This window comes from Daphnia pulicaria, chromosome 8, assembly GCF_021234035.1.
Source record: "Daphnia pulicaria isolate SC F1-1A chromosome 8, SC_F0-13Bv2, whole genome shotgun sequence".
Taxonomy (NCBI): Eukaryota; Metazoa; Arthropoda; class Branchiopoda; order Diplostraca; family Daphniidae; genus Daphnia; species Daphnia pulicaria.
Genome location: NC_060920.1, coordinates 9593917 through 9615681, shown reverse-complemented (window position 1 = coordinate 9615681; position 21765 = coordinate 9593917). Strand labels below are relative to the sequence as shown.

The 21765-nt window shown below is 41.0% G+C and overlaps 5 protein-coding genes and 1 long non-coding RNA gene across 6 annotated transcripts; 3 read left to right on the top strand and 3 right to left on the bottom strand.

Moving 5' to 3' along the window:
* Positions 1-4: 4 nt before the first annotated feature.
* Positions 5-3635, bottom strand: LOC124310916. Its single transcript, XM_046775072.1, has 6 exons — positions 3207-3635; positions 2436-3128; positions 2176-2374; positions 1104-2107; positions 578-1041; positions 5-469 (listed from the first exon to the last, which is right to left on the bottom strand). Exons 1-6 carry the CDS (start codon positions 3240-3242, stop codon positions 85-87), a joined length of 2781 nt encoding a protein of 926 aa, XP_046631028.1. The 5' UTR covers positions 3243-3635; the 3' UTR covers positions 5-84.
* Positions 3474-4073, top strand: LOC124311760. The gene is made up of 2 exons (XR_006910210.1): positions 3474-3557; positions 3671-4073. It is a non-coding gene; the product is annotated as an uncharacterized LOC124311760 (long non-coding RNA).
* On the bottom strand, positions 3852-7999 carry LOC124310909 (piwi-like protein Ago3). Its single transcript, XM_046775062.1, has 13 exons — positions 7661-7999; positions 7460-7597; positions 7034-7405; positions 6770-6968; positions 6491-6690; positions 6314-6427; positions 6024-6260; positions 5773-5966; positions 5347-5711; positions 4870-5277; positions 4601-4792; positions 4288-4527; positions 3852-4215 (listed from the first exon to the last, which is right to left on the bottom strand). The coding sequence occupies exons 1-13, from the start codon at positions 7747-7749 to the stop codon at positions 4129-4131; spliced, it is 2835 nt and encodes a 944-aa protein (XP_046631018.1). The 5' UTR covers positions 7750-7999; the 3' UTR covers positions 3852-4128.
* Positions 8000-8263: 264 nt separating this feature from the next.
* LOC124311060 lies at positions 8264-11300 on the bottom strand. Its single transcript, XM_046775338.1, has 7 exons — positions 11000-11300; positions 10469-10797; positions 10232-10354; positions 9824-10158; positions 9654-9768; positions 9377-9589; positions 8264-9317 (listed from the first exon to the last, which is right to left on the bottom strand). The coding sequence occupies exons 1-7, from the start codon at positions 11029-11031 to the stop codon at positions 8644-8646; spliced, it is 1821 nt and encodes a 606-aa protein (XP_046631294.1). The 5' UTR covers positions 11032-11300; the 3' UTR covers positions 8264-8643.
* An 85-nt stretch (positions 11301-11385) lies between these two features.
* LOC124310848 (breast cancer type 2 susceptibility protein homolog) lies at positions 11386-17024 on the top strand. Its single transcript, XM_046774927.1, has 10 exons — positions 11386-11903; positions 11967-14397; positions 14484-14770; positions 14832-15071; positions 15139-15316; positions 15380-15624; positions 15692-15925; positions 15989-16130; positions 16191-16368; positions 16435-17024. Exons 1-10 carry the CDS (start codon positions 11601-11603, stop codon positions 16802-16804), a joined length of 4608 nt encoding a protein of 1535 aa, XP_046630883.1. The 5' UTR covers positions 11386-11600; the 3' UTR covers positions 16805-17024.
* A 526-nt stretch (positions 17025-17550) lies between these two features.
* LOC124310950 (E3 ubiquitin-protein ligase SH3RF1-like) lies at positions 17551-21097 on the top strand. The gene is made up of 4 exons (XM_046775138.1): positions 17551-19042; positions 19114-19910; positions 19977-20285; positions 20368-21097. Exons 1-4 carry the CDS (start codon positions 17924-17926, stop codon positions 20534-20536), a joined length of 2394 nt encoding a protein of 797 aa, XP_046631094.1. The 5' UTR covers positions 17551-17923; the 3' UTR covers positions 20537-21097.
* Positions 21098-21765: the final 668 nt, after the last annotated feature.

The following is a 21765-nucleotide window of genomic DNA, read 5'->3' as shown; positions in this document are numbered from 1 at the left end:
CTTATTTGAAACCCCAAAACTGAAATTGTATTTCATGGCTCAACAGCCAAAGCATAACACGTACGACTCGAGTCATATCTATAATTAGATAGTGAATGAATGATGTCTTGCGTTGAGTAGCCACGTCAGCTGCACTTTGATCAACATGAGCCGCTTCTTGACGTCGTAAGGTATGGGCGAGAAAAGTGGCATCTGATCGACAGTGATCTTCTCTTTGCCGTCAAAGAAACTCATCGAAAAGTCGTGCTTGTCCAGGAGAACGTCGATGACGCCCTGACTGTGCACGATGATGTCGACAGTGTTCCACGGCGGCGGATTCAATTCCATGTAGAGCAGCAGGCAATTCTTAAGGGCGAAAGAGGTGGGATCCCGTTTCAGGACTTGGCCCTCTTCCGTGCTGTTATTGGCGGCTACAAGGAGTTTGATCAACTGGAAGACTTGCAGCACGGTTGAACCGGAATGCCTGATGCTGCAGAATGTCAAAAAAACGATAATTCATTTCAATTTGAAAATTGCTAATTCATCCGCAATGGGCATCCATTTTGGCCTTTGAATACTTGAGGAAAGTTTAGATTACCTATCTCGTTCCAGGGCCGGATAAATAGCTCGCCAACCGTCCATTCCGGGTTTAGCAGCCAAGTATTCCAAATTCTCGCCTCTCTCGGCCACCCGACACCAACTAGGCAATTGACTCCGCACGAGGGCCACACCGGCGGCACGCTCAACAACCAAAGATAGTGTGATAGCTAAACGCAGAGGTGGTTGGTTGTTTTTAGGCCGATGGACCAAATAAAGAGTCGTATTGATTTCGTCAAAGCTGGACGTCCAGTGTTCAAGGATCTCGAAGCGCTGAATCCAGCTGGCGGCCGTCTCCAGCAACGCGTGGTAATACTGACTTATTTTGTTGGAGGAAATGACAGGGAGTTTCGCTTGCGTCATGAATTTATCAACGAGAACAGCGTCGCCATTATAACGGATCGTCTGCGGATGTGAAGGATCTTCGTACCAGTCGGCCATGACAATGGCGAAATGAAAAGAATCCTATAGAAAAATGAAGAACAAGATCAAATTTGATTAGCGATAACTACCAAGTTCATTATTACCGGTGCGAATAGTTTGGAGCCTTCGGCGATGGAACCGTAAGATATGACGGATGATGGGCGGAAACGGCAATCCATCTGGCCGGCCTTCTCTGTCAGAGCTTTCACGTAGCCATGAACGCTGCCAATGGCGTCACACCATCCGCACTTGTTGCGGCGTGCCGGGATTAAAGGAGGCAATTTACATGGATGAGTCATATCACGAATGAATCGCTGGACTCGTACGGTATCACTCAAACTCAACTGCTCCGAATGGTTCCAAAAGTCTAGAAACTCCATCCATTTGGGCGTTGCTGACTTGTACAGTTGATCCTCGTAGAGAAAGGTGACGTAAGGACTCACGTCCAGCAAATAGCGTTCTAATTCGACTAGACCAAACTTTTCCGGCTGACGTAAGCGGATGCGTTCTTTTTTCATCAGATTTTTTACTAGAGCTGGCGCCAATTCCGGAGGCCCGACGGATTGACAGCAGAAACAAAGGGCTCGAATTTTCCTTTCACCAAATTCTTTCAGATGATCCAAGACATTTTTGCCAAAGGAATCCGTGACGTTCTTGTTAGCCATTGGGATCAATTGGCGGAGTGTGGCGTGACATCCAATTCGAGCGGCTTGCGTCAGCGCCGTTGTGCCTTCCGTTGAAACTGCATCGACCGTTTGTTGTTTGAGGTGTGGCAGAATCAACTCAACGCAACGACCCACGTTCAAATCGACCGCCAAGGCGGAAGTCAAATAATGTAATACGCTACGATTGCATTTGTCCAATACGTTGACGTTGGCCTTGTGTTTCACCAGTAAATCGATGACCTTTGGTAGTTCCGCCACCTGGTAGAAGTTCAAACACGCGTGTAATAGAGCAGTTCGACCCAATCTGATGTCGTGACTCTCTAAATCTCCATCGCGACGGATCAACACTTCAACGGCTTCAGTCCAGCGACTAGAACGGTTGTACTGCAGGAAATAATGGAGAGGTGTCCGGTATTTTTCATCACTCTGATTTGGATCAGCACCTGTAAGGGGGAAAAAATATATAAACTGTGACTATAAATACATACAGGATTTATAAATTATAAATTACCGTGTCGTCCAATCATGGACTCGATCAATTCGGGTAGATTGTCTTCGTGATAATGAAGAGCAATCAAATGAAGTGCTGTCCTCTTGTGCATAGCCCCGTAATTGATGCAAGTAGCTTTGGCACTCAGCAATTGATCGATTACGTCACCCAAATTAGGGCGTTGGTAAAAGAGGCAGACTTCGTGAAGAGCCGTGATGTTCTTGTGATAACAATTCAACATTTATTTCGACACTTTATTGCAAGAATGTTAAGAACGTTACCTTATCGTCACGAATGTTGGCATCGGCTCCGTGTCGGACCAAAACCGCAACAGCTCCGAGAAGATGCTCATCGTGATGAGTCCGACACAAACAATGCAATGCGGTTCGGTTTTCTATCGTTTTTGCATGGAGACTGGCCCGACGAAGGACGAAAAAAGACAGAATGGAATCCAACTTCTTGGTGGTGTTGTAATTACACAACAGGTGAAGTGGAGAGGCTCGCACTCGATATTCTTTGGCGTTAATGTCTGCCCCAGAGCGCAACAATTCTTCTAATCCTTGTAGTTGCAATTCTGTAGAAATCATGGCATTAAAGCACATGTAGTGAAAAGGGGTGTATCCCCTTAAATCGACGGCTTTTAAGTTTGCTCCATTTTCCAGCATCAGTTTCAGAGCTTCTATAAAGTGATTTGATCCATTAAACCCACAAAGCAAGTGCAACGAACTCAGGCCGATTGGGTCTTGCCAATTAATTTCCTCTGGATCTGTTAGGTCATTCAGATGAGATTTGAGGGCTTCAACTAAGTCGCTGCCATGGTTATAGAAACACTCGTTGTGAATCGGTGTCAATTTACTGGGTTTGTCCGGGGTTTGTAATGCCGGACTCAAAGCCGCTGCACGTGGGGCGCCTCCAGCTGACAGAAAAGTATGACGTATGTGCTCTTGCTCAGACTCGTTGAGTCGTCTGCTGACCTAATTGAAATAAAGAGAACATACACTTTGAGTTAAACAACAAAAATAACCTACACATGAACGACAAATGCATAATACCTTAACTCGAGAAGTTTTATCCTTAGTAGTTGCCATATTCGTGTCTGTTCTCAGGCGTGTCCAAATGCGTCGTCGTCTAGAATCTCGTTGCACTTCATGCAATTGAAACTCACAATTGACAGATAAGCAGGAGAGAGATGGCTGAAGGCAGGATATCTGGATAAGTACAGATAGCTTATCTGCTAGTTACACAAAAGTTAAACACATAAACCCAATAGTCAGACGAGGTGGGCTCAGCACATTCGAAAATATTGTTCAACACGTGGAGAAAGCTTCAAAGTAAGACGACAGTGCCGAAGTTCTTAAAATAGCACAAGCCCTAGGCATTTTCGACCCCGCCACCTGGCAGAAGTAATCTGTGATGCAATGTGCTGACGCATAAACCCATGTAAAAGACCAGCCGCCACGACCACTACCAGCAGAATACATTTAGTAAGACCGTGTTTCTTTTGTTTGATTCCAAGGACAAGCCAATTCGGAATTCGCCCATCCCTCTTCCTATATCCAGCCTCAAAACGATGAAAAGCGGCTTTTCAAAACAGAATCGGCCAATCAAGGAAAACTAAAGACACATACTAGTGAAAATTAAAGTTTTAAGGCTTATTCAGGTCTAAAAAACCTTAAGATAAATGTATTAGAAAAAAAAGGTTTGAAAAAGATAAGTTTATTTACTTGATTAGATGTACAGAGCGTTTTTTTTATAAATACGCTGGAAAAAAATATCACTTGAGATGAAACGAACACCTCTTCCTTGTTATATGAGATTAAATCACGAACGTGACTCAAAAGTGGAATTAAAAAAGCAAACATAAGAAATCAATATTCCTGAGTTGAAAAGCAACCACCTAATAATACGGTGTTTCATATCTTCTTTAAGAAAATTTGGTATTTCACCAGATCCAAAACTGAAGACTTCTGTTTTTTACAGAAAGTAGAGACGATTGGACAATTCTAGTTGGGGTTCCTTGCGAATGCTCTCGCCAACCAAATAGGCCAATTTGTGAGCGTACTGCAAAAAGAAAAAAAGTTTTTAATTAATTACCGAGTAATAGAACAATGACAATTTTTCCGTTTAGATTACCTGACAAGGAGCTGGAACGCGAATAGTTCCCGGCCAATTGTAATACATGTGAGTCATTTTGTAGGCCAACTTTTGCAAATTATCCGGCTTCATTCCGCCATCGTGCACGACAATAAAATGAGTGGGCGAAACTGTGCCCTGGGTGACAAATTGCGAAACGAGGAAAAAATCCCACCAATCTCGACGGGTCACTGTGTGGTCGACAACAGTCCCTGGTGGAGGATTGTTTATTGCACCTCTCTATAAGAAAAGAAAAAATAAACCAATTCAGTAAGAACTAGAAAGCAAAACAACAACAAAACAAAAAACTCACCGAGTTATGAAACAAGCGAGTATTGATCCTCTTTTGCACCACCACCATAGTAAACTTTGGTTCAAATGGAGGAGACAATGCTTGGAATGCTGACAAAAACTGCGCGGCTTCATGTGCGGCAGCAAATTGCAGCTGTCCATCTCCAACTCCGTCACGAAACAAAACAATTTGTTTTGGGTAATCTTGATTGAGCTAAAATGACAACATTTGCATCAACTACTAAAAAGCAAGAATAAACTAAAAACCAAATTATCGATGTCATCACGTACCTCATAATACTTTTTCAACGACTCGAGGAAACAAATCTTCAATGTGTCAACCAACTCAACTCCAGGTCCTTGATATTTGGCACGGCTGAACCATCGTGTCAGTCCGGGGTTCACTGAAGCAACGAAACCTACCACAGACTGTCCACGTTTCGTTGGGTCATGGTAAACGTCCACTCCACAGACCATCAAAGTCTTGGTGGGAATGCTAACAGCCCAAAGTTCACCTCCCATTTTGCAGTTTATCTGAAGAGCGATTTTCTGAACAATAGATCGAAGCTTGGACGGATTTGAGATCGTTTTGCTGTTCATCATTTGAGATGGAATGGCATATTGAGCAGTGCATAGAGTTTTGACGGCAGCGTAACGATCATCCCGCGAAGTAGGAAAAATAGCAACCACCAACTGAAGCTGGAAAAAGGAAGAGAAAATTTGAAAATTCTGATTTATCCAAGGTGGTGATGATGAATGCTTTATTACCGAAGAATTGATTTCATCCCTGATACGATTAACGTACGTATCTGTGCGGTCATTGGGCAAACCCACCATTTTAGGTGGTTTTATGCGAATACCCATCTTCGATCCAACTTCCATTAAAGTCTTGCTAAAATCATTAGCATTATTCAGATTTCGATCCGTGTATACCAAAATCCATGTTTCAATTTTGACCGCGACTAATATGTCGTTGCCCAGATTACGGGACCAGTCACATTGGGGATTAGTAGTGAAATTAGATTTACTCAGAAAAATCTTTTCTGGTTCGATCACTCGGCCCTCAAGGGATAGCGGCATAGGAGCTAAAGAAAGGCCCCATTCCGAGAGAACACTTTTAGCTCTCTCATTGTCTGCAACAGTAACACAATTAAGGAACGCAAACAAAAACATTAAAACAATTTTATAACTTACTGTTAACGGATTGGATGTAGTCGGTCAGTGCCTTTACTCTAGCCATTGGCGCGACTTTAGTGTGAGTCGCAAGAGATCTCATAATCGTAAAATTACTTCTTAGACGATCATCCAGTCCCGTTAGGAAGCACAACTCAGGCACCAGACACACAAGAACAGTTTCGTCTTCTTTCCCTTGCATCTTTTTCTTCAATCTAAATTAAAATTTCAATTTAATTGTTGTTTGACATGTAAGATTTATGAAAACTCACCTATTTAGCAGCATTGGTTGGCCCTTGTCTTGAATATCAATGTTATACTGCTTCTTGTAGTAGTCTACATATGACATTGGTTCGCCCTGACAGTCAAAAATCGATAAAGGATTTTTATCGAAAAGGATCTCATCGATGCGGTACATTTTGTTATTGTAACGCGTAAGCACCGAGAGTCCAATGAGAACATCTTGAGCCGTCTGATGGAAATATCCGCCTTTCTTACTCATTTCCACGCTGCAAACAAGGCATTTAACATATTGCGAGATTAATAGTAAACCTATTCTTACAGCTCATCGCGAACAGTAGTTGTGCGCAGTACTCGGAATGAAACATCGCAGCACAACATTAGTCCATCTTCAAATTCGTTGATGGCAGTTACATAGCCAGGCCAGACCTCCAGTCTAAAAATGAAAAACATTAATATACTTATCTTCAATTAAGAAGTTACCATAAGCCAAATTTACTTTTCAGCAGCCATAAAAATTGGCGAACTCGGATTAAAATAGTTTCGGTTTATCTGAACCATGCCCAATATGCGAGCAATCTTCCTGATAAGAACATTGTAGAAATGGATGCTGTCCGCAGCACGCCTTTTCTGTCTCAACGTCAATTTAACCTCAACGGGTTCGTTTGTTGCCGGATGCATACTTTGAAATGATGTAACCTATTAAACACAATATATTTTATTATTTTCAGTAAAAAAAATTTTAAAAATTGTTAACTAATGAACTATCATATCTTACAGTGTTCTCAAATTGATATGGCAGGTACAAAGTAACACCATCAAATGTTTTGGCTGGGCCTAACGTCTCTCGATGTTGGTTCAACAACTGAAAACGCACTTGTTTCGAGTCGCAAGATGGGAAAAATGAGACTTCATATTCATAGATTCCCTTGCCAGGATCTATGTTCACCCGAACATAATTAGCAACGACATCAACCCTGGATTATAAACATTTAATGACTAAGAAAATTGGACAATGAGATATTTTTATGCAGAAACGTACCTATTACCCATTTCTCCTTTCTTGACAATTGGCGCATTTTCCTGATGCGTCAAAATAGGCTTTGGATACACTTCTTCTGATTTGGGCTGAATCTTTGGCTTTTCTTGTGCCACAGATTTTACTGCTTCTTTCACAGTTGTAGAACTCACTTCCAAACTCCTCATTCTGGCAACGATTCCTCTACCAACTGGATTAAGATTCCCCACTATGGTGGTTACTTGGGTTGCTGATTCAACAGAAATCTGTGAAATTACTGATGGAGAGGAAGGGTTTGAAATTGAAGGGGATACTATGGAAGATGATTGAGTGGGGGATTGAACAGACGAAGCAGATGCACCAACTTCTGGTGAAGCAGCAGAACCCATAACACGTCTAATAAAAAAAAATATAATAATGCAATAAAAATGAACCTAAAAAGGGAAATACCTTCTTGCTAAGAGTTGAACCATTGCCGATCCCCTTCCAGCTGGAGCTTTTGCAGCAGAAACATCAGAAAGTGCTGCTGCTGCTGACGGCAGAGTTGGATCTGCTGGAGGTTCAACTGGAACAGAAGGCTGCCCAGGCCTTAAAAATAATAACTATTTATAGCCACACTTAAATGTTGTGTATTCTTGTAACAGCATTTACCTTCTATTAGCTTCCAATGCTGCCAATAGCTGAGCTCCACGACCTCCAGCTGCAATTCTTCCTCTTCCTATACTACCTTGTTCAGACATTTTTATTCAAATGCTTCGTTAACTTAATTTTAAAAGGATTCCATAAGTGAAGCAAGTGCAACCGACGAATGAATAAAATACATGTATAGGAATCAAGGTCTGAAATGTGGTAAAAAGTGATCTGATTATGAATGACGACTTCGACTGATTGACAAAGATTGTCGAAATAAATCGCCTTCGACTTTAAGAGATACAATACACGTGCGACGTTCGCACGCAGACGGGTGTTTATTTCTGAGATTCTAAAGCACGAGTCGAGTGCACGACTTTTTTTCAGCAATTTTTTTTCTCGGAAACTATGAGGTTGCCATTTTGGTAATATGTGAATTCACCGGCGCAGTTACCAACTTGCTTTTTGTTTAAGAATGAAATTAATTGCACTATGCTGTGTTTATTTTCATTCATTTTTAATTTTAAATGTTGTTTATTAAATTTTGCTGAATTTAGAGATGAGCAGATAATTAATTTTTACTTTCTTTTAGCAGTTTGCTCATAAGACACTTCAGACGACAGATTTAAAATTGCACTTGCAAAATTTGTATTACTGAACGGCTTAACATTTTAAATACCCGCGCGAAAGTAACTTGATTATCAAAACGGGAAGTTAATGAAGACGTCTACTATTTTAGGCTGTTTACAACCAGCTCAAACGGCATATAAAACACGTAAAAATTTATGTAGGTACTGACATGACATGCGAGCTCTTAAATGTGACGTCGGATTTTTAAGGGGAAAACTAAACCTTTGCCTTCATTATAACATTCTAATGGAGAATCACGAAATTTTTAATGGAAAAATGGCAAAAAAACAAACAAAAAAACTATCTCTAGGTGGGATCATAGTGCCAAATATCTCCTTAAAATGAACAAATTTCGGGTGTTGCTAAAAAAATGATCAATCGTTGGTGGTGGATCCAAGACAAATACAACCATTCAATCTGTGAACCATACAGTAAACTGTTTGATTTTTTTCCGGTTGAAGCTTCTTGACGTGGACAAAACATTTACTGTAAAGCTTAACATCAGACGAACCGTTAACCAATTGATGAAGTGTCTTAGGGTCTATTCTTGTCAGGCGCACTTCACACTCTCTCAGCAATTTTTTATGCTTGGGGTCAATTTTTAGATCCTTTGGATCAATTTTGGGATCATCAAGTAGAATCACTTCATTCTCTTTTGGCTTTACAGTTGTGCTACGTGTCCTTTTCACTGACGCTAATTTCTTTTTGGTCACAGATTTTCTGGAACGAGATACTGGCACTTTTTCGGTTTTGGAAATATTTCTTACTGAAACTACTTCCGCGTTTGGATTCGACTCAAGACTATTCTCTACGACGGCTGGTTTGACTTTTCCATCTTTTATGATAGAGAAGACGGTTTTGGGAGTATGCGATGGATCTCCAGATTGGGTGCAATTGGGTTCCAGCATGCAGTCAGGATTTTTGCAATGTTCCACGGGAAGCTTTCCGGCATTCTGCAAACTGGAACAAATGCAACCCAACTCGCAGCAAAGTTTCTTAGTTTGGCAGGGATTACTTTTTGAAGTAGGATTAACAACCATAGGAGCATCTAGGAAAGAATTCGAATGTAATTTTATACACCACCGAGATTCTTAATTTATTACGAACCATATTGTTCTTCGTAAGGCTCATCCATGACGTTTTCCTCAGTTGGACACTCTTCTCCGGATGTGATTGGTATTTGGCCGTCTTCTATAGGAATATGATGGTAAAGGGGTGCTGAACCAAAGGCCTTTTTTGCACCACCGAAAGGGATCAGAACTTCAATAGTCAAAGGACAACCTTTGGATATAGTTGCATCCGAGTCACACAAAGATTGTTCTAGATAAGAAACACTACATTACAAAGGAACGATCCTTCAAGATCTTGGCTTATTAAAACATACCGGACTGCAACAGATTTTGCTGTTGCATTAATTCATCGTTTTGAAACTTCAGCTGGGAATAAGTTGACATCAAATCGCATGCCTGTTGACGTAACGTCGATATTGTTGAAGTAGCCTGATTATACGAATAATGAGAATAAAATGATTTTTTCGGTGATGCAATTCTTTACTTTTTGTAGTATGCTGACATCGTCTCGGCTATTGCAGTGGATAACTTCCGCTAATCGGCTAGTCAAGCACGGAAGAGAAGAATGCTTCCTATCGTTTGGGGGTTTTGGTACATCTTCTGTCGCTTCCGGTTGTGAATCAGGAGTAGTTGTAGGTGCCTCTACAATTGTTTGAGGAATCATTGCATCAGTCAGTGAATCTTCAGCGAACAGCCCAATGGAAAGGGGATCGGGGGATGTCAACCTATTTTCGATTCCTTTATTTGTATGTACCGCATCTGCTACTAAAACAGGGCTCTGCTTTTCAGTCGAAGATGGCAGCTTCCCTGTATCAGAGTCTTTTGAAATAGAAGTTAAGTTTCTGATGAAATAAAGAATACTGAACTGATAGATTTGTGTTGCATAACTCACCAATCTCCTTTTCAGTTCCCAACATACCAAAAAGCATGTCATTTACATCCTCAGTATCCATATTGCACACTAGTTCTTCTTCTTCATATTTATCAGAAAAAGGCACTTTTAGCAGCAGACTATCTAAAATTCAAGAAAATTGCAATGACTTAATTGGGTGAAACTTTTAAAATACACAGTAAAGAACAAAGAATTTGAGAAACAAATGAGTTTTATAATGTCTAAAGTAAAATTTACCAGAGCATTGTGTAAAGGGACTTCCCATGTCAATATCCTGATTACTGTTTTCAAGTTCCAAAACAAGGTTTTCAATTGAATTTGATGGAGATGTTGGTGAAGGAACCCCTGAAGCATCATTTTGTTGGAGAACCATAGGAAGGGAACTCTTCCATTCATCGGGTGACATCATATCACAAAATATGGTACTTGAATGATGAGTTTCAAGTTCAAGCTTGTGTTCACTGGATAGAGACATTTCTGAATGTTGAATAACTCCAGTGCTAGTCAGGTTGTGTGACTGTGAAATCCAGAGAATGTCTTCAGAGATAAGACTCTTCTGGGCAGCCCTGCAAGAACACCAAACGTTTATTGAACAATCATAGCTAATTACAGGAAAATATTGACTAATTCTCAAGGAACACAGCTGCATCATTCAAATAACATTAAAATGTTAATGCAGAGAATGATTTCTGGAAATAGTTTGCAATTGACAACGGGGATTACTGTGGAAATCGGAAGCAAAGAACTCTTAATAGTAGTAAGACTAACCTGACGGAACTCGTTGAACCGTTGTACTGCATGAAATCTCATGAAATAAAAATGTAGTCGCAAAGTAATAATCTTTAAATAGGCAAAAACTATCTGAAAACCTGAAGGGATTTAATTTAGACTTCAGATAAACTTTCAACACGTGTGTTTTTCGTTTTTATTTGAGCCTCTGGGACATCTCGACGATTACGCCACAATAAACAACCGCCCTCTTGAGTGGGAACTCTGAGAAATTCGAAATTCACGCTAGATTTTAATTTTTTTCATATTCGAATATAATTTTAAAAAATTATTATTTTCAATAGAAAATAAAAGGCAATCTTTAATCACGAAACAGTTTTTAAATTTGTTGAACTTTAAAATTTGATTGATATATAATGTTGATCTGGCAAACAACACCCCTCCATGTCCAGACGAGTTTGAAATTGCAAAAATTGGCTCTGCTCTTTTTTCTGAATTGTGAATTCTACGTTGTGTTACATCGAAAAGATAACAAATTTCTGCCTATAACTAATTGTTGGTGAATAAACTGAATATTTATCTCGATGTAGTATGGGACTTGAAATGAACCACTGATTGTGGGACAAGCTTTTTATGAAAAATGAATCGAAATAATCACGAAGCTACACCAGATCGACCAGATCGTGATGTAACTAACGTTTTTCGCACTCCTGTGAACCCCAAACCTTGTTCGTGGAGTCCAATTCTTCATGCAATTACTCCAGATTTAAATGCTCCAGACTCTGAATGTGAAGGCACTCCTTCACTGATTCGAAGTTTAGGTATTGATCCAGAGCTTAATGTTTCTTGGTCAGCCAACATGGAAACTCCTACTCAAACACAAGTGTCTCTTCCTGGATTCACAAGAATTGATGAACAGCAGAGTTTTGACAGCAAAGCAAAGGTATTGTTTTCAGCAAGTTGTTTTATATTTTTGTTATAAGTAGCTGTCTTTGTTTGTTTTCAGCCCTTACAGCCCCGCCATTTATTTCAAAATGAAAATAATCCAAACTTAGGCATGATGAAAGAAATGCTTCCTTCTGGTAAGGCATCTAATCAAAAAAAGTGTGAGAAAACATTTCAACATAATTCAAACACAGAAGATTTGTTCAGGCTTTTGAAAAGACCTGCTTTAAAATTTATTTATCCCCAACCAGTTTACGTAAATATTCATAGTAAAACCCAACCAATGTTTTCAACTAAACAGTTGAACAAACAGACATCTGGGATAAAAACAGAGAATCAATCAGTCACATACCTAGATTCACCACAAAGCAATTTACAAGAGATGAAAAAAAGTCTTGATTTTTCAAGTGAACCTGTGGTTAACGTTCTCCTTGATCGTTCAAGTCATACTCTACCGGCTGTCCCTTTTCAACAAAAAGAAGTTCATGTTATTGACTCTCTCCCTACCAAATTCGCAACTGACGACGAATGTCTGAAGCAAATTAGTTTGAACCTTGATGAGACCAAGGATTTACCCTTTTCAAGAAACCAAGGTGAGGCTGACTACTCAACATCTTCCAATGATGACCAAAAACACTGTGAAATTATAGCCTCACGAAATGTATTTGAAAGTGTTGGTTTCAGTACTGCCGCTGGTAAGAAAGTATCTATTTCTGAAAAAGCCATGATTCAAGCAAGAGCTAGACTTGAAGAAATTGATAAAGAAGATATTGGTTCAAAAACCAATCCGTCTATTCCAAAAGAGTCCAACATTTTAATTAAGAAACAGCTCACCGAAAAAAATTGGAATTCAGAACATACGCTTCAGAATTTTGACCATCTTAAAACTGTAGGTTTCAGCACCGCTAAAGGCAAGCCCGTTCATGTTTCTGACGAAGCTATGTCTAAGGGCCGAGCCATGTTTGCCGAAGTCAATGAAGCTCCATCATCAGACGTTCTCAAATATCAAGAAACAGTTGGATTTAGTACTGCCGGTGGTAAAAAATTCTCCATATCAGAAAAAGCTATGATCAGAGCAAGAGCTAAATTCGAAGAAATTGATGAAGAGGACTTAACCATTACGAAACATCAAGTAACCCGAAGTAACGCAAAAATCAATTATTCAAGAGAGAAAAGGATGGCAGAAAATGATTGGAACTGTGACAATATGCTGCCTCAGAACTCTGATATACCAAAGGCAGTAGGCTTTAGCTCAGCCAAAGGAAAGCCCATTCATATTTCGGATGAAGCAATGGCTAAAGGACAAACAATGTTTGCCGAAGTAAGTGGAAACCCGTTATCAAATCCATCATCAATTACCTCCGCATACCCCGAAACGGTTGGTTTCAGTACTGCTGGTGGTAAAAAAGTTGCCATCTCGGAAACGGCTATCGTCCGAGCCAAATCACTTTTCTCTGAATTTGAAGACGCTAATGTAGATCCTACTGAATTTCCTGCAACAGCTAGTTGTAGCAGGGCCAACGTAAAAAAAAGCGTTGTCTCAAAGGAAGCAATTGCTCGAGGTCAAGCTCTGCTAGAAGATGTTTGCGAAAAAAACACAGAAGATGAACACGGTGGAACTACAAAGACAAGTGAGAAATATGCCGCCGTCCCGAAACAAAATTTATCTAGGTCAGGAGATTCCAGGATTCGTGCCAAAACTTCCTCCTTTAAAGCGCCTAGGAGAGTAACGCCTGTGCCTGAACCAGCTTCTCATGGATTGGAAACTACCGATTGTAACCCCGTTCAGGTTCCACTCACTGTTGGATTCAATTTGGCAAGCGGGAAAGAAGTAAAAGTATCAGAGTTGGCTTTATCCAGGGCTCAGAAAAATTTCGAAGAACCCATTGTAATCGAAGAAATCCCGAAAATTGTCGAAACTGTACAGGCAGTAAACATCAACCACAACAGCAGCCCCTCACCTTTTCCAGTGAAAGACGAAAATGCTGATAAGAAGAGGAAAATGGAAGAGGAAGACGACAAGGATTACTGGGTATCTTCACCGACAATTGGCAAAACGAAAAAAGCAAAGAAGCGAAAAAATTTTACCGACAGTCCTCGATCACAACTAACCCAAATGGCCACCCCAGGAACACCGTCGGCGTTTGAATCTTCCACAGTGTCAGCAAAAATAAGAGCTTTGAGGAGAAAAGCACGCGAAGAACAAAATGCAGTGATCCAGCGCAAACGATCCAAAGGCAGAAAACCTTCACCTAAAGCCGGATATCTCTATCAACAAAAAAAAGACGGAACTTGTAGAAAAACATGGAAAGAGCTGATTGACAACTCCTCATTGCCCGAAATCGTAGCTCCATATAAATTATTAGAGGACCATGGAATGCTTGCTGCAGTGTACCAAGTTCAAGCTTCGAGCGCTTCATCGTTCAATTTTTGTGCGTGGGATCATTTCCCCATTGAAGATTGCCTGCAAAATTCAAAAGGCGTTCAACTTGGTAAGCTAAGATAAAAGACAAATTGATCCAGAATTCAAATGATTTTAATTTATAATAATTTATGGTGTTTACACACTTCATTACAGGTGAATTTCTGGTCATATTCACTGACGAAAATATAATTGGCTGCGAAGAAATTGGAGCTAGTCTACTTGCTTCTGAAAACGTCGATCCAACTCTAATCAGTTATGATTGGATACGCAACCATTATCGCTGGATCGTTTGGAAGCTAGCATCAATGGAGAAGAGAATGCCATCCCTCTTTGCGCGTACGTGCCTGACAATGAGCAACGTACTTGAACAACTTAAATATCGCTATGACAAGGAGATTGACCGCTGCGAAAGATCAGCACTGAGGCGCATTATCGAACAGGTGGAAAAATTATGCGTATTTTGCTTGTTGATCTTGTGTAAATGAATTTTGTTTTTTGTAGGACGACACTGCAGCTAAGACTATGATTTTATGTGTTGCTGAAATTCGATCCAACGGTCCGGCCATGTTGGAACTGACGGACGGATGGTACAGCATAGAAGCCCACTGCGATACGGCCATGCAGCAACTGATAGAAAAGAACAAAATATTCGCTGGTCTTAAACTAGTAATCTCTTGTGCTGAGCTGGTGTCCCCGGGTCCGTCTGCCCCGTTAGAAAAGGGTTCTGATACCTATCTAAAAGTACAGTATACATCAGCACATTTGATTCATGATTAAAACTTTTTCATCCTTACTATCTTCTGTATAGATATCGGCAAACTCCACTCGACGCGCACGTTGGGATTCCAAATTGGGATTTTATTCCAAACCGTTTCCGTTTCCTATCTCATTGGCATCAATTCTGCCAGAAGGAGGTGTCGTATCTCATATTCGGGTGAACGTCATCAGAGTGTACCCCATGATGTACATGGAGAAGGCAGCAGATGGTAATCTCCAAAACAATAAAATATCCTTGTTTGTGTTATTAATTGAAATGCTCTGCATTCTAGGAAAAACGATTTTCCGTGGCGAGCGTCAGTATAGAAGGATAACTGAGAGTGCAGCCATGCGATTTGAGCGAATGATGGAAAAGGTCGTGGAGGATATTGAGCGAGAGGAAGACGAACAAGAGAGAAAGAGAATACGAGCCGATGGAAATCGTCATCGCAGTAAAGAAATCAACTTAACAGATGAAGAAAAACGATCCCGGATTCTTGCCGAAGCCCAAAAGCGTATGCAGATGAGCATGAAATCGGTACGGCTTCTTAGATTACCTTACCCACGAGGAATTTTTTTCTGATTCTGTTTTGATGTATTTACAGATTGAAGGAGTACCAATGCTCAAGTTACGCTTAGTTGATTGTCGTGCTACTCATTTGAACTCCGCAATTATTTCAATTTGGCGACCCAACGAAGAATTGCAGTATAACATAAAAGAGGGACGAGCATATCATTTGTACAACGTCAATGCTGCTGGACTACGATTTGGAGAATTGCAGCTTAATGCGATGAAGAACACTATGTGGAAGGAAATGAAACAATCTAACCTCACTCCTGTAAATATTTCTACATTTTTAGCCTCGACGTATTTATCATGTTTTCTTTTCACTATACTTCAGGATCTCGACCGAAGTGTGATAGCTTTTTCCACGGCAAACCAACCTGGATTCAAGCCCATGTTCAATGAATTGGATATTGTGGGCTTAGTGGTTTTCGTTGGCCTTCAACAAAGGCCGTTTCAGACAGCAATATTATCCGATGGTAATTTTTTTTTGTGAAATATTATTTTGATTTTATAAATCATTTGTTATTTTTTTAAAGGCAACACTTATTATGGCGTCAAATGCTGGGCGAGTCTAGAGGATTACGCTTTGGCTGATATTATTGTTGTTGGAGCGTTCTTGGCCTTCTCAAATTTGCAGTGGAGAGCCACGGCGTGTAGGACCGCATCCAAAATGCAATTCGCTTTCATTCATGAAGGCACATTGGTCAGCTCTAGGTTTGTCCACGATTAGATAAGATGTTATGTTCCAGCTTAATCATTTGGGTTTCTGTTTTCCAACAGACCAGCGCTGAAACATTTAGATGCTGCGCTTAATGATCTCAAGCAATCAGTTAAGGACCCAGCCGCCTGCGTGGCTGAAGCCGAAGGGCAGGTGGACACACTTTTGGGAAGCGCCACTCCTCAGTCGGCCACTCCAAAATATGGGACTGAAGTTTCTAGGAGAGGTGGAATGTTTACTCCTACCGGTGTCGAATACTTTGGCGATGGGAAAAAGAATGAGACGCCTACGTCCTCAAATGTTGTGATAAACCGCGCGCGACTTTTGGAAAAATACCCGAATCCTCCAGCCTTGTCCCCTTGGAACGGATGTGCTTCGCCACTTGTTCGCCAAAAATTCAAACCTCCTGCCAGAAAACCACCTGCTGTGTAACTTTTGTAAGTTTGTTGTGTTAGGGAAATCGTAAGTCCTTAATTATGGATGTGTGTGAAGTTGAGTCAACAAAGGAGCCACAAATTGTTTGATTTTGGGCTAGTTTTTGTACCCATTCTGGTCTGTTAATTTATCTTTCACTTGTTTCAGTTATAATATGTGCAATCAGTTTCTCACCTAGACTATATTCTATCAACACAGATGTATGTTTTCTAATTTGGCGTTTTGCATTTTCTCTTTTAACCTTGACGTGTTAAATGATTTAACCTTTTGAAGGCTTAGGCTTATCTAGGCGAGTTTCAAAAATATGCGTGCGGCTGTACAAAGATTAAGAAAACCCAGGTTCATCTGGTAAAGGCGATAAAAGTATAAAAGTTTGTACTTCAATAAAAGGATTTGCGATAATTCAAGTTATAATAAGACGTTATATACGTGCACGGTGTATTTCCCCAGTCTAGACGAATGCCGTTATCACGAACAGGATGCTTTTATGGTATAAATTCCAAGCTTCCACTGAGAAAAATAAGTTTCAGTAAAAAAATCCGTTTCTCCGATTACGTATCATACTAATCGAGCAGTCCATCCGTCCCATCAGAAACCGGTAAGTACTACTTCCAACATTCCAAGAGAGAAATATCTCATTAAATTAGAGCCTGAGGGTATTGCATGTTATGTTATGATTGTGTGGGGATGGGAAAAGTCAATTCCGGATATCCAGAGTTGGCGCGTTTGCCACTAGATGGCCGAATGCTGGTAAAAAGGAGACTTCCGGTGGAGGAAGAGAAATACGTGAAAGAAACCGTCATTCAGTTCTTACCTTTGTTTTAGCGTCTCAGGTCTCGGAATCAACCGTGTTGAAAGTGTATCTGTTATCTGATGAAAAAAGAAGTGTATATTGAGTGTAGTCGTGAGTTTGTTACCAGGCAAGAATCAAATTTTGAGATGGAGTATTTATTATGAAAGTTGGTTTCTTCTTCTTATGGGCTGGGCATCTATATTTATCTCGGTAGTTTACGCTCACGAGCTTTTTCTAGCCCTTGAGCCGGGGTTGAGCCAAAAAATGATCTGGTAATCAAAATCTTTGCTGAAGATATTTCTTCTTTAAAGTTTCTCACAACCATGGAAGAATGGATGCTGAATGATCTATTGGAATGTTCTGTATGCCTAGAACGGCTAGACATTTCCAGTAGGGTTCTGCCTTGCCAGCACACATTTTGCAAGAAATGTTTAGAAGAAATCATCACCACTCAAAAAGAATTAAGATGCCCAGAATGCAGAGTTCTGGTTTCAACAAAGCTGGAAGACCTGCCACCCAATGTTCTACTCATGAGGATTTTGGAGGGGATGAAGAACGTTCCTAGAACAAAACAAGCTGGAGATACTCAGACAACAGTTCAGACACAAGAAACTACTCACAATGCCAACATACCAGTTGCTTGTGTTCTTCCTCAGCAGCAGCAGCAACAACACCCCAAGATTCATCCAGATGTTCATGGAAAGATAGAATCCACACCAAAGAACACAGTGACACTGCATCAGCCGTGTGCCAAAGCGCTGTATGATTACATGCCCCAAGAACCTGGAGACCTGGGTTTCAAGAAAGGTGACATAATTATTCTGAAAAAGAGAGTTGATGCCAACTGGTATCATGGAGAGAAGAACGCAAGCCAAGGTTTCTTTCCTGCTTCTTATGTCCAAGTCCTAACTCCATTACCCAATGCAACTGTACCCCAATGTGTTGCCTTGTACGATTTCAAAATGAGTGCCGAAGACGAAAAAGATTGTCTAACTTTCAACAAAGGAGCTGTAGTGACAGTCATACGTCGAGTTGACGAAAACTGGGCAGAAGGAAGACTTACTGAACGGATTGGCATCTTTCCTATTTCTTTTGTCGAAATGAATAGCGCTGCCAAATTACTGATGAAAATATCTACAAACTGTCAACCGGGTCCATCTCGTTCAGCTCCGGCTTTACCCGTCACTACTGCCAATATTCAAAATTCACTCAACAGTATAACCAATTCATCAATTTCGTCTTCGTCCACTACACCAGCGACCACAAGTTCTGATTCGTCCCCTTCAAGCGTAACTAATCGTGTTGTACCTCGTGAAAAGCGTTTCAGCCTCAATGTCAACCAACAGACGCATCAAACTCAGTACAACCGTCGATCAGTGGAAATATCAACTCGCCATCGAGGTTTGACGGTCAGCACATCGGAAAGTGAACTTCAACCATTGGTAATAAACAAAATATCATCAATAGTATCATCTTTAGAATTCAGTTAACGTGAATTTTGTTTTCTTTAAAGGTACCGGGTGTCAGTTCACCTCCTCCACCTGGCCCACCGTCATTCATGACTCCACCAGCTCTTTATATTGCACTGTATCCATACAAGCCACAGAAAGCTGACGAGTTGGAACTCAGGAAAGGCGCTTTGTATACAGTCAGTGAAAAATGCCAAGATGGCTGGTTCAAAGGGTCCAGCGTTCGCACACAAAAGATCGGGGTATTCCCCGGTAACTATGTTCAGGCTGTCCGGTCACAGCCACATACTCAGGTTAATCCTCCACCTCCGGCGCCAATCGCTCCTCAGGTTACTACTCCCGTTCGATCCACCAGCCAGCCAAGCACGATCCATCCGCCGCCCAAGCTCCCTCCGCGGGCTCTGAGTCCAGCTGCACAAAATATTGGCTCCGTCATGAGTCCTGTTCTTTCGTCGCAAGGCTACAAACCTATGTCGGCCATGACCGGAAGTACGTCTAGCTCGGCATCAGTTCCTGCAGCGGTCGTGGCACGATTGGCCACTACTCCTGCTCCTGCCCCGGCATTATCTCCTCGGGCCACCACGCTAATCAGCCCACCTCCCAATGTAGCCATAAGTGGAGGTGGAACAGAGCCGGTCGGCGCACCAAACCAGCCGGAAAAGAAAGACAAGGAAAAGTCAAGTGTCAGCTTGATGAAACGACTAACATGCCGGAAAAAATCTTCACCTCCACTCCTGCATCCGTACTCGATCGACAACCCAGTTTTTGAAGATGGTTTTCAAACGCACGTTGTCTCTAAAACAACTTGCCTTACTCCCACTCCAGCTCCCATACACGTTAGGTTTGTTATTTTTGTTGTATTTTCTCATCTTAATAGAAATGACGTTGTATAATTTGAACAATGCAGGTCCGGCTCGTGCCCCAGCCAGCTGTTGCAAGTCGTCCCGGGTCCTGAACGTTTGGAACGAGAAGCGGAAACCAGATCACAGGAAAAAGGAAGGCACTCGATGGGAGGTTCGCAACGACTTCGCTCGAATAAACACCGACCCAACATCCTCCCCGCTTCGGGCAACGTGTCGGTGTTCTCTCGTTCCATTTCGACAACGACCCCCGCCAGCGCCTCAAGTCACGAAGCGATGGCTGCGGCTTCCGTTGCTGTTGTCGCCCCCCGAGACAAGAGGGTGAGAAGCCCCGCTTCGCCCGTCGTGAGTGAGAGGTACGGTACTTACAAGTCAAGTGGCAGTATATTTATTAGGTGTCAAATTTCCTAAAATGAGAATTTGTTGTGGTCAATTCAGATTTCGTTGCATCACGCCCTACCCACCCAACAGCGAGTACGAGCTGGAATTGCGTATCGGCGACATTGTTTACGTGCACAAAAAGAGAGACGACGGCTGGTACAAGGGTACATTGCATCGCACAGGAAAAACAGGATTGTTCCCTGCCTCATTTGTTGAAAGTTGCTAAAAAAAAATCCGAGCCGGAAACGAGTATTTAAGTTTCTCGCGCCCTCCTTTATTTCTCAAAAATCTCCTTTTTTCCTAGAAACGCAGAGTAAAGAGTTTAGAAATCACGTCCTTCTATGATGAACTCTTCTCGAAGAAGAAAACAACAGTGTGCAATTTAGTGCCTTTAAAAAGATTCAATCTTCTCCTTCTCAAGTTGTTGTTTGTTCACTGTTAGAAGCTGAGACTTGTATGTTGGAAGGAACCGGTATGTTCACGCTTTCGTTCACAATTTTTTCTCCCCGTATATAATTGATTATGACGTTCAACTTGTTGCTGAAAGATTTAAACACAAAAAAAACAAAAAAAAAACTGTAAACTTTTTCTCCTCAATCTGATTCGCTCTATTGATCTTCTCTCCCACGTTCTTCCCCTAGCTTTAGGGCGTTATATGTATTTTCAGTTCATTTTTTTTGTATGTTCAAGGTATACCTGCACACTTAAACTGTCCCTGCTTGAATGCCTGGTTTTGACGTATTTATATTCGTCTGTTGATTCTCATTCAAATACACTTGATTCCACTTAATTCTATAGAATCGTGAAATGACTTGCAAAATAGTTGCTTGCAAATAGGCACAAGCTTTAAGGCGTTGATTTATTAAATTTTTTAGATTACTATACAATTACTATACAATTCCACATTTATTTCCTTGTAGGTGCGCACGAAATGCATTTCTTGAATTTTGTTTGGCGCCTTTTTTTCAAACGTTGCCAAAAATAATCGGAAACTGGCAACGCTGTGTTCAAGGCAGACGAAAAAAACTTTGTTAATTTTTGAATTGCTTTCGAAGAGCATTATTCTAATGAGCAGTTAAGCACGTTCTTGCCCATAATCGTATTTAATATCTAGGAAAAGAATGGCGGTCGTTAGATTGTGAAACTATGATGTAGAATGCATTTTTACACTAGTTTGATAACTAATAAAAGAATAGGCCTCTACCGAAATGCGTCACGAAGTGATATTGAGCACTTTGGAAGATAGGTTCTTACATTTACGACACGTGTGCTGAGCACTTTGGATACTTTGGATAGCTGGATTAGCTTAAGAATCCCCTTATAATTATGATGTAACTAAGCCCTTCGAAGCTGTACTCGAGATCGTTGGAAGCTTGTATACAGCCATACAGGTATTATTTACTGTGTTGATATCTAGTGGTAATTGCTGTCATATGTAACCATACAACTGCTTTC

What these genes read in the sequence shown, in the direction of transcription:
- LOC124310916 (XM_046775072.1), bottom strand. Translation starts at nt 3,242, where the DNA reads ATGGCAACTACTAAGGATAAAACTTCTCGAGTTAAG. An exon ending in GCTCCAAACTATTCGCACCG is followed by an intron (nt 1,042 to 1,103) that starts GTAATAATGAAC and finishes ATTTTTCTATAG; the next exon opens with GATTCTTTTCATTTCGCCAT. An exon ending in CCGGCCCTGGAACGAGATAG is followed by an intron (nt 470 to 577) that starts GTAATCTAAACT and finishes GACATTCTGCAG; the next exon opens with CATCAGGCATTCCGGTTCAA.
- LOC124310909 (XM_046775062.1), bottom strand. Translation starts at nt 7,749, where the DNA reads ATGTCTGAACAAGGTAGTATAGGAAGAGGAAGAATTGCAGCTGGAGGT. An exon ending in GTTCAACTCTTAGCAAGAAG is followed by an intron (nt 7,406 to 7,459) that starts GTATTTCCCTTT and finishes TTTTTTTATTAG; the next exon opens with ACGTGTTATGGGTTCTGCTG. An exon ending in CTCGCTTGTTTCATAACTCG is followed by an intron (nt 4,528 to 4,600) that starts GTGAGTTTTTTG and finishes CTTTTCTTATAG; the next exon opens with AGAGGTGCAATAAACAATCC.
- LOC124311060 (XM_046775338.1), bottom strand. Translation starts at nt 11,031, where the DNA reads ATGCAGTACAACGGTTCAACGAGTTCCGTCAG. An exon ending in GGTTCAACGAGTTCCGTCAG is followed by an intron (nt 10,798 to 10,999) that starts GTTAGTCTTACT and finishes GTGTTCTTGCAG; the next exon opens with GGCTGCCCAGAAGAGTCTTA. An exon ending in TCCCTTTACACAATGCTCTG is followed by an intron (nt 10,355 to 10,468) that starts GTAAATTTTACT and finishes CTTGAATTTTAG; the next exon opens with ATAGTCTGCTGCTAAAAGTG.
- LOC124310848 (XM_046774927.1), top strand. Translation starts at nt 11,601, where the DNA reads ATGAATCGAAATAATCACGAAGCTACACCAGATCGACCAGATCGTGAT. An exon ending in GTTCTGATACCTATCTAAAA is followed by an intron (nt 15,072 to 15,138) that starts GTACAGTATACA and finishes TCTTCTGTATAG; the next exon opens with ATATCGGCAAACTCCACTCG. An exon ending in AACAATCTAACCTCACTCCT is followed by an intron (nt 15,926 to 15,988) that starts GTAAATATTTCT and finishes ACTATACTTCAG; the next exon opens with GATCTCGACCGAAGTGTGAT.
- LOC124310950 (XM_046775138.1), top strand. Translation starts at nt 17,924, where the DNA reads ATGGAAGAATGGATGCTGAATGATCTATTGGAATGTTCTGTATGCCTA. An exon ending in CCAGCTCCCATACACGTTAG is followed by an intron (nt 19,911 to 19,976) that starts GTTTGTTATTTT and finishes TGAACAATGCAG; the next exon opens with GTCCGGCTCGTGCCCCAGCC. An exon ending in TCGCCCGTCGTGAGTGAGAG is followed by an intron (nt 20,286 to 20,367) that starts GTACGGTACTTA and finishes TGGTCAATTCAG; the next exon opens with ATTTCGTTGCATCACGCCCT.